We start from the raw sequence: 11,022 nt of genomic DNA on the forward strand, positions 1-11,022 counted from the left end.
GCTTTAGTAGCTGTTACCTCATGGTATTTTTATGGTTCACTGACAGCTCGGTTCTGAGAGCTTTGGATAACAATAAGTTCAGAGCATCAAGATCTTGATGTTTTTCTGGTATTTGAATCGGAAAAGTTTCATTATGCAATGAGCAACAAAGGATAGTTGCCTGAGGCAAACGTAAGACAAAATTACAATATAAAATTAATAACCAAATTACCAAACATTGCAGCTGTACCCTGTAAAACATAAATATAATACTATATTACATTTTCAAAAATAAAAATATTAAAAGATCATGTAGGACAAAATTTTAAAAGTTTTCTTTATGGAAATCAAATTTGGTACTGGTCTTCCTTGAAAAGTCTTGAGCTAGCCTCCTTAGCTCACCTGTTAATCCAAGTGCACCACAGTAGAATACTCCTGCAGGAAAAAGAAAAAAGAACTCATTGTTATTGACCACTTTGATATTGCACTCATATTGACTAAGCTGTAGTAATATTTCATTGAAATGCTGAACTTCTAAGCTAGTTCTTGAAATCTATACATACCAACTCTCTGGTCAGCATGGTTAACAGCAACATGCTTGAAAACCTTGTGCCAATTAGGCCTGGCAAAATGTGTCTTCACCCGGGTTCCTGAAACAATATCAACCCCACTTTTGGCATGGTGGAGGGACTGAAGCATTGTGATCAAAGCTGATCTAGCATCCCCTTCTTCATACACACTAGTGCAGTAATTATGAAGTTCAATCACCCTATCTCGATCATACTCAGCTACTTCATTCATCACCCCCCTGAACCACTCAAACGACCCTTGCTCGCGAGTAACCCAGTAGAAATAGGCTCGTTTAGTGGCAAAAGGCTTTTTCTTGTTCTTAACTCCTGTCTCTATCCCTTCTTCGATTTCCTTCTGTTGCTTGATGTTGTTAAGCACATCTTTGACTATGCTGATTAATGGGGTTGCACCAATGCCAAGTCCTACTAGGAGAAGGACATCATATTTTTTATAGTCCTGTGCTGGAGCTCCATAGGGACCATCAATTAAGAGTTTTGGCAACCTGTTTGATAAACAGATTAAATTCCACAGTAGAGTTCAGGTGATCATTAAAAAAGATCAAAAGAGGAAAATTTGGAGAAAAAAGTTACCTAGGCTTGTTTTCGCCTTTTCCAATATCAGCTCTCAGGAGGCCACTTTGATTAACTGATGGAGGCTGACAAACCTGCAAACGTTCACGTATTTAGATGTTTAAGCTTACAAAGGAGACATTTGGTTATGCAATCTACAATTTCGAGAAAGAATCATCACTTTTGCGAAAAGGGCCTTGAGTTGGGATGTCCAGTCTCCCAAGGTTCGAATGTGAACGCTTAAATAGTCATCTCCAGGAGATGAAGTGATGGAGAAGGGATGCCTGAGAATTAAAGTCATTGATGGATCATTTTTACTGTTATTGAAACTGTGAAATCAGGAAAATAATATGATTATTTCTTCCTGTTTTTACCATTGAAATGGGGAAACTGCTGCACAGTTCACAAAGATATATTGGCCACTGGTGTACTTAAATCCTTGAGGCTTAGACATATGCAGAGACAGTACATTTCCAGGGTACACAGCAACCTGAAACATAAACAGAACTAAATATAAGCCTTATCCGAGCATAATTTTTTTTTCTTTCGAAATTTAGAGGGGTCGGGGGGTGGGGTGGAATGTACCTTCAAAATCTTCACTGATTTATTGCCAGACCTGAATGCACGAATAAGGCGTTCACACGCGTATAATAGCATTGGAACTGCTAGATACATCCATGTCTGCAGCAAAATAAAAATGATACAAAAACAAATTAAATGCCACCATAGTGAAAATATTGTACACTACATTGTTTATGAGACACTTACTGTCTTTTTGTACCATTTCTTGGAGAGGTAAAGAAAGTATCCATGAACAATGAAGAGGGCATAGACAATAACAAATAGATGATGCGAATACCAGAAGGCATTGAATCCGGTGAGCTTCTTTATGGGTTTAGGGAGGTTTAGCCGGTTCCGACGGAACCAAGGTTGAGCTAGTGTATAGGCTATGGCCATGAGCACCACCATGGTCACACCAGTCCAGCCTTCAGTCCCTTTCACGAACCACCAGTAGTTGTTAGGCCGTTCATCCCCAAAGAATGGCTTCATTGGCTCATATTCATCATCAGTGGCATGTAGAAGTCTAGGGAAGTCACATGTTAGATGAGCACCAGCGTGCATGCCAACTCCAATAGCAATCCCCAAAGCAACCACCTATAGAAATTTATTTAAATCAAGAGTGTTTCAAATCAAGTAATAGTATTTCTACACACTGGATTATTATTTCTCACATACCTTGTGAAAATTGATATTGTCATCGAATGGAACGACCACCCCTAACTTTGTCCTGCTTCTAAGCCAAGTAATGGTATTTCTACACACTGGAAGAAGAATCAGGGCCATGTTGAACTTAGTTGTCTCAGCTGCACCCTTGGCTGTGGTAACACAGTAACCCATCACATCAAACACAGCCCGATGTTTGTATTGAATGAATTTCCAGGTGAACAGTCCTGCACAGATTGAGATCCACAGGGCCAGGACCCATATTCTTTTCCAATTGTCCTCTAAAAAATAGGCAACACCCCTGGCCCATCTTTTAATGGGGTTTCTCTCTTTTGTTGGCACCAGTTTTTCACTCAGTAGCCTGCTTAAAATGCTACTGCTTGTCACTAAATTGGTTGATTGGCTTGGAGCTTGGAGAAGTAGTGTTTCCAAATTGTATATCTGAAAAAGCGAAAAAAAGAAAACCAACATTTTGTTAGACCAAATATTATCTTGTCTGTGCCTTTTCTTTTATTCCAAGGTTCAAAAATTGGGACACGCTAAAATTAGGTGTGAAGGTGCTGACCTCAATGTATCCAAGATTGTCTTTGTCCAGTTCTTCCATGATTAGAGCTGCATATTCCTCAGCACATTCTTGGATTTTTGACAGCTTGTTAGCACTAGCACTCAATGCAATAATCTGCATAATAATTTATTGAACACTTGTAAATATTTTCATAGATAAGGCATCTCCAACAGATTCTCATATTGGTGGAGTAATCTTCTTTTCTCACTCACCTGTTTTACCTCTTCTTCAGTGATCCTTCCATCAGCATCTTTGTCAACCCTGCATTTACCAACATCATCATGTCAAATAATGCAAAAGTCCCAAATTGAACCTTAGAATTAAGAGTCCGGTACTTTACTAACAAACCAATCAACTGTTGGCCATTCATGTGCAAAGAATTGTCTTGGTGGATTGATTTGATTCTTTAATTATTGTCTAAATTAAATTAATGATTAATATCTTAATATATTAATATTATTTCTAGAGAGATAAGAACTAATTTGAAGTCAACAGATTGGATAGCAAGAGAAATATTTCCACCTACCATCTTGCTTCACATGCAGAGAAAGCGTAAAATGCGGTTTTATATGATTGATTCTTAGCATGAACATTAAAGATTCTGATAATATAATATAACATTGCTTGACAATTGCCTCTTGTTTCTTATCATAATTTTATCAAGACAAATTATCTAATTTTTAGGTGACATCTGTCTTTTCTGTTCCACAGAGTGGACCTTACTGACCTGCTGCTACAGCAAAATTTCTAAATTCAGTGGAAGCTTATCAGAAAGAAGGGTTTTGGTAAAAAATGAAGTGAATTTATGTGAATTGTGAAATGACACTAAACTCTTACATGTCAAAGAAGGTTTGCAGCCTGGCATCAAAGCTCTGATCAGTGATTTGTTCCCAGAATTCCCGCAACTCAGCTTTGTTTATTGCTGATGATGTTATCCCTCTCCTACGAGCCAAGGCCTCGAACAGTTCTCCAGCAAACTCTTTTGATTCATTCATACCTGACGTCACAATTACCAATTTTAATCAACCTTTAATTTCTTTGTTCTCCAATTCAGGCTCTCATTTGGAGTCTGGAGAGCTAATTATTAGATGGAAATTCAAACTTTTATAGCAGGAAAAATGTTGCATATACCTATACATTGGCCGAAGACTGATTTGGGAAGTGAACCATTGACAGACAATTCATCAAACCGCTTTTCAATCTCGGACCAGCCTTCACTTCCAACATTTTTTGTCATAAATTTCAGTCCCTGAAGGGCACGAGCAGCTCCCGACTTGCTCCTGTCAACCTTGTTAAACGGTGCCTTGGTAGATGTCATCCGCTTTAGTTCCTGAGAGACTTGTCTGATTCGGAACGAAAGCTGGGATCCAAAGGAAGGCCTTTTCTCCAACCTGGTTGCTAGCATTGCCGTCTCTGGATCACCTCCTTTGATGTTCTGGACAGAAACTGAATCATCCCGAATGTCTAGAGTAATTTCAACATATTCATCATCATCCTTGAATCTTGCACTTTTCTTGCTGCTATTTTTCTTGTTATTCACCAATATTGGACCGCTCAATGGACCACTGTAGCCGACCCTGGTGCTGCTTGAGCTTTCGGTATCGGACCATGACTCGTGTTTGCAGTGCTGAATCTCCATTTTTTTTCTTCTCTCAATGAATCAGAAGTTTTGTTTTCCTGAAATGAAAATCAGAGAGGAATCAGGCTGACATTCATATGGAACAGCTAACTCAAGAACTCAAATGTTGATACATATATATATGATTTGACTATGCTACCCCCATGAATTATATTATGTGCAAGGGCATACTTGACTTTCAAAATGCTTGTCTGGGTGCTTTTCTGTTTATAGAAATAGGCAGACGTCTCCAAATACTTATGGTTGGTTATACTACTACTCTTCATCATTGATTAAGTAAAAGACATCAAAATGCATTTCCACGGTACATGGAGACCTGAATTAAACCAAGTGAAAAGAACTCGAAAATGATCATTTTCTAGGGAAAAAAAAACTCTCAAATCTTACCTGAAAATGGTTCTTGGAACTTGATCAAGAGTTGAAAGAAACGAACATGAGAAGAAGTTAAGAATGTTGGTGAGGAAAATTGGGAACTCAAGGAGAATAACATAGGAGCATTTTATATAAGGGTGGGAAAGTTGGCTAAGAGAAGGAAAATGAAGGAGGGGAAGACAAGTCAAAACTCGAATAAAAAAAGGGTGAAATCAAGGGGCGCAGTTGGGTTGTATAAAGTGTTAGTTATTGCCATCAAGAGTTTGGGTCAATTGGTAGGATGTTATCCTTGATGTAATTGCTGTTGGGTTTGAATTCGATCTGTTGAAATTATTTTGAATGTACAACTTACAATTATTATTTTTTAAATTGTTGAAAATAATATATTTTATCTTGATTCGACATATTAAACAACCTATATACTCTTTAATTTTCTCCTTTCAACCACAAAAAAGTGTTGGTTATTGGAGTGGTTGGGGTTCATATTCTTCTTATGCGTAAATCTCCCAAGTTTCAAAACATCACCAACCAACCAAACAACCCCAGGTTTGACACTAAGAAAATTTAATCAACATGAAAGAAATTAAACATCATTATGAACTGAAACCCAAAAGTAAACGTGATCCCTGAAAAAAGGTAGCAGAAATTCCTCTTTTGGCCTGCTTCCTGGAAAGTGCCTGAGATAGAGGGGTTGCCACAAAAGTTCTTACAGCCTTTAACCTTTTACTCATTTTGACATGATCCAAAACTTATTAATTTAAAATATAAACAATCTTAACTCTGAAGTCATTGTTTTGTACTATAACTATAAATATATCAATAAATTTCATATATATTTTTTAATCTCTTTCACATTAAACCTCTACTTACCAATCAAATTAAAGATTTCATGGACTTCCATATCTTGACATATGCCATTAGACAGCTCAAACTAAAGTCCTAGCTAGTTGAAATGACCTTTAGTTTTAACTTGAAAACTTGTTAATTATAGGGGTGATCTTAAACTTATGGAATGTTATTTTTTAAAAGTGACTCATGAACAGTCTGAGAGTTAAAGTTCCGCGTTCATGGTCATGGATGCTATTTCTTAAGTTTATCCCTATGTTCTTCTAGTGACAATGACAGATTTTCCAAATTTGTTCACTCTTTAACAGGACTTTGCATATGTTCCATAAGAATTTATCCAGAAGAAGACATTACATAAGCAATAAAATAATGTAGAAGAAGACATTATTATATGATAAAACAAAGGCATTTAAATGATAATGCATGGTCAGAGATAAGATCAAAGCAACATCAATGTCTTTTGCTACATAATAATTAGTTTAATTAATTAATAAAATAGTATATCTCCCTTGATTGAATATTTAAATTAAAGTATTAAAAAAGACATTTAAAAGGGAATTATTGGGAAAAGTTTATTAATTTATATCATTCATATTCTTAAATTAAATATATATTTTAAGTAAGTATCTTAAATTTATTCGATATCATTTTTTAAAAATAATTATATAAATCAATTAAATTAAATATGATTTCAAATATAATGTCCATGTGAAGATTTAGACTAAAGAATTGAATAAAAAATAAAGAAATTGCACTAGAAATTAAAGGGTTTGAAAGATATTCCTAGGTAACTCCCAATTCAGCTAATATTAAAGAAAAAAAATCAACTGGGAGTAGGTGAAAAAGTTAATAGCTTTAATGAATCAAATCAAAGCACAATGCTTTTCCACTAATGGGTTTGTGGTAACTCCATATTATAAAGGAGAAAAACACCAATAGTTTTCACAAGTGAATAATCAAAATTTGATACTCTATATTTTAGTACTTGAAGATATTTAATGGTTGTTAGTGGTTCGTTAGTCATGATAATGCAAAACTTATGTTGGATTATTCAATAAATTTGAGATTTAAATTTTAATATATATAATTTATTTTTTAATTTATAAATTATGATTTCATTTATAAAAAAAAAAAATTGGTATTGGATCACACAAATAAAAATTATTTTTTGCAAACTAATGATTAATTCAATAATGTAGGGAAGAACAAGGCAAATTGATTAATTCTCCTCTACCAAACACACGTATTCTTCCACCTAATCCTGGTGGTACATGATGACACTATAAGACACGTGAAGTTTGATCAAGACATTGTAGAATTTAAGTTATGCAGCTAATTGGGACAAAACAGATGGAGACAAAGAACAACAAACAAGGAAATTTGAGAGGAAGAGACAACTTGGGTTTGGTTTTTCAATACGTAATTTTGTATAGGTGGTTTTATTCTGTCAGGATTTTTTTTTTTTCTGGAATTTACCGAAAACCAGTCAAAATTTGAGGCAAATCAAATCTGAATTGAGGTTTTGACATCAGCTTATCTTCTTTGAAAGAGAAAGAACTGAAAACTTAGCTGGATCTGTCTTTGGTATTGACAAATTTGATGGAGTTTAAAATAATCCGTTTTTTTGGAAAAATATAATGTCTTTTTTTTTTTCAATGTTTCCAAAATTCCAGTGACGAAATTGTCTTTGGGGGTAGACAAAAAGTCTAATCTTTGGATAACAATAATAGCTATTCTTTTTATAGTCAAAATTTGTGCAAATATATAAATATATATATAAATGTTTATCGATCAAATCGAGTTTAATTCAAAATGATTTCATATTTGATATTAATAATTTATATGTTTGTTTTCATCCTATCTATTATAATATTTTGGATTTCAAAAATATTTTTAAATTCGATCTAAATTAAAAAAATAAAATTTAAATTCACATATTAAACTTAATTTATATAATAAAAATAAAAAAATTTTAAATAAAATATAAAAATTAAAAAATATATATATATTTATATAATTATAATATTTTAATTATACGTAATTTATTTGAATCGATCTAAGCTCAAGCTTTAATTATTTTATTTAAGATTTGATCCAAAATTTAAATGTATCTAAAAATTCAATTCAAATTCATTTAACAAGTTTTACTTTATTATATAAGCTCTCTTAAAACTTAAGTAAATCTTTAATTTTGAACGAATAATATGACCCTTGAACAAATCTAAATGTATTTATGCAGTTAAAATTCTTGACAGTTTAGGCTCAAAACCAATTTTGGTTTAAAAAACCATGAAAAGAAGCAAAATATTGCAACAAAATGGTCTCAGACATTTCGCCAAACCTTGGTCCAAAAATGCTGGATCCATGATCCATATATGAAGCAAGACCTAGTCTGATCCAATGTCTTGTGAGGGAAGGCCCATCCTCTCCTTAAAGAAAATGAAGAGCCCATTTTGGTTTTTAAGCCCACATAATTATTTCATTTTCATTTATTTTTGCTTGTTAATCCAATAACCTCATTCATGAAAATGACAATGTTTTCAAATGGAAGCAGAAAATCAGTTAAGGAACAAAGCCATTTATTTAACAGACAATAATGAGTTAAAAATCCAATAATCCAACTAACATTTCTGGTGCCAGTCCTTGTGCCAGTCTTCTTGGGTTCATCTGTTTCTGTGGCAAAATCAGGAAGCATAGAAAGATATCCACAAAAACAGTTTCAAATGGAAGAACTAGAGGCAAATCCAAGTATACGAGTTCTCAAAATTCATCAATCCTAGCCTAGATCTCTTCTACCTTAATTCCTTGGGATTGGACTTAGTGCAGCAGCCAACTTGTTTGAAACAAAGTGCTGAAACTGAGAAAACATCACTAATTCATAGCAGTCCAAATAAAAAATTAAATAGAAGAGAGGAATCATACGAAGAAGTTGCCATTGCCATACCAGAATCTGACAATGCTAGCAGTTCTTCTACAAGAGAAATTATGTCAGTTCATGAGGATGTAGTATCAGCTAAATATGATTCTGATGGTGGTAACTGCTCACCATATGATACAATAATTCCCATTGAATGCCATTCATCTGATGATGAATCTTTTCATTCTTTTGTTGATTCACATTCATCAAATGTCAGGCTTCCCAATAATGCTTCATCTGGTAGTCTTAGTGATATATCAGAAATTCACCTAAATGTAACAAAGAGATCACCATCTCCTCACCATTCTTTTGCACCACCATCCATGTCTCTGGCAATTTTAGGACACAACACAACTTTATACCTTCAATCTCCATGCAGCAGCCGGGATTCGCCTGAGTGTAAAAAGAATTTCACACCCCCACATGCAACCCCTCCTCCTCCTCTGCCTCCAGTTGTGCGTATTTCTCCTTTAAATTCTTCTTTATCTGCAACAGCTAGAGCAAGATTCAATGCTCCAAGTTCTTCTACATTTAGCAATGCAACACCTGCTACGAATTCAGATTCCTCTTCAGGATTAAACCAAAACCAAGCAAATTCACATCAAAAACCTTCTAAATCTTTGCCAAGTCCACTCGGTATTGCTTCACCACCATGTCCACCTCCATTTTTGAAAGGAAACAATAACCATGTCAAAGGTCTACCTCCTCCACCAGCCCAACTTCCACAGTACACACTACTGGGCAAAGATGGGGCTACATTGCCAAAATTGAAGCCACTTCACTGGGACAAAGTCACAGCTGCACCAGACCGCTCTATGGTATGGGACAAGCTGAGGTCAAGCTCGTTTGAGTAAGTTATTTTATGTTCTTTCTGTACATAAATTCCTATCTTTCTGATCCTGATGATTAACTAATCTGACAAAGAACAGATTGGATGAGGAAATGATTGAATCACTTTTCAGATACAACGTATAAAATTCAATGCAAAATGATGAAACAAAAAACAAAACCCCTTCCCCAAGCAATTATGTACTTGAGCCCAAGAGATTACAGAACAAAACCATTCTCTTAAAAGCACTGAATGTGACAGCTGATCAAGCATGCAATGCATTGATGAAAGGTATAGCTCTGAAGTCTTCATTTAATTTGCAAACCATTTTATTTCAACGTACAAATTCCTCTATTTTCTTGTGGTTGCTATGGATTCACTCATTCTTGTTTGATTATAGTACTAAATTTTCGCTTTCTCCATTTCGTGAAAAGCAGGAAATGGTTTGGTTTTACAACAACTAGAAGCATTGGTGAAAATGGTACTCAGCAAGGAAGAAGAGACTAAGCTTTCTAGCTACAAAGGAGATATCAATGAACTGGGGTCTACTGAGAAGTTTGTTAAAGCACTTCTGAGCCTTCCATTCGCCTTCTTACGAGCTGAAGCAATGCTTTACCGAGAAACTTTTGAGGATGAGGTGGTTCATCTTAAAAACTCATTTTCAATGCTAGAGGTAAGCTTCAAGTTATAATTCATATATGCTCTTTTATAATGTTTTCCAGTACAAACAACTGATATCTCTCATATTATTGTTCTACTAGGAAGACTCCAAGGAACTCAGATCAAGCAGGCTCTTCTTGAAGTTACTTGAAGCATTACTTAAAAGAGGTAACCGAATGAATGTTGGAACAATTAGAGGAGGCGCTAGAGTATTCAAGCTTGATGTCCTCCTTAAGCTTGCGGATGTGAAAGGAACTGATGGGAAGACTACCTTGCTGCATTTTTTTGTCCAAGAGATTATTCGATCGGAAGGAATAAGAGTGTCTGACAGCATTATGAGGAAGATCAACCAGACAAACAAAGGCAGAAGGACAGCTGAAGAAAAGGAAGAAGATGAAAGAACAATGGGACTAGACCTTGTTTCAGGTTTAAGCACTGAACTCCACCATGTCAAGAAGACAGCTACACTTGACCTGGATGTTCTTGCAAGTTCTGTCTCAAGCCTATCAGATGGCAAGGCTCAACTGCATCTAGTTCACGAGCTGGAGCTATCAACAGATGAAAAAAGTGGGAATTTAGTTCATTCAATGAACGCCTTCCTCAACTATGCAGAGAAGAATCTAAAGGAGCTGCAAGAAGATGAACATAGAGTCCTATTACATGTAAGAGAAATCACAGAATATTTCCATGGAGATGTGAGCAAACTAAATGAAGCTAATCCACTAGGTATATTTGTGATCGTAAGAGACTTTCTAGGAATGTTAGATCATGTCTGTAAAAAGCTTAGAAGCTTGAAAGTCCCTAGCAGTCCTAGCCCTCTGGCTCCATGTCGATAGATTAGAATATTTTGCT

The 11,022-nt window shown here is 35.1% G+C and overlaps 2 protein-coding genes across 3 annotated transcripts; one reads left to right on the top strand and one right to left on the bottom strand.

Annotated features, from left to right (window-relative positions):
- Positions 1-100: 100 nt before the first annotated feature.
- Positions 101-5,602, bottom strand: RBOHB (respiratory burst oxidase-like protein). Of its 2 annotated transcripts, none has more exons than XM_022891023.2 (13): positions 4,934-5,602; positions 4,039-4,584; positions 3,745-3,904; positions 3,120-3,168; positions 2,908-3,021; positions 2,355-2,783; positions 1,887-2,273; positions 1,704-1,799; positions 1,493-1,608; positions 1,300-1,402; positions 1,140-1,213; positions 543-1,051; positions 101-414 (listed from the first exon to the last, which is right to left on the bottom strand). In XM_022891023.2, the coding sequence occupies exons 2-13, from the start codon at positions 4,544-4,546 to the stop codon at positions 305-307; spliced, it is 2,655 nt and encodes an 884-aa protein (XP_022746758.2). In that variant the 5' UTR covers positions 4,547-4,584; positions 4,934-5,602; the 3' UTR covers positions 101-304. The 2 variants fall into 2 exon arrangements, with proteins under 2 accessions (XP_022746758.2, XP_022746756.2); XM_022891021.2 differs by lacking the exon at positions 4,934-5,602 and adding an exon at positions 4,718-4,847.
- A 2,767-nt stretch (positions 5,603-8,369) lies between these two features.
- Positions 8,370-11,022, top strand: LOC111296247 (formin-like protein 11; the record flags this gene model as incomplete). The annotated part of the gene is given in 6 exon segments (XM_089741563.1): positions 8,370-8,534; positions 8,537-9,000; positions 9,097-9,531; positions 9,611-9,801; positions 9,948-10,183; positions 10,272-11,022. Coding segments are annotated over 6 exon segments (2,226 nt in total), but the record flags the coding sequence as incomplete, so codon positions are not given.

Source organism: Durio zibethinus, chromosome 12 (genome assembly GCF_047325235.1).
Source record: "Durio zibethinus cultivar Kanyao isolate XHJ-2024 chromosome 12, ASM4732523v1, whole genome shotgun sequence".
Taxonomy (NCBI): Eukaryota; Viridiplantae; Streptophyta; class Magnoliopsida; order Malvales; family Malvaceae; genus Durio; species Durio zibethinus.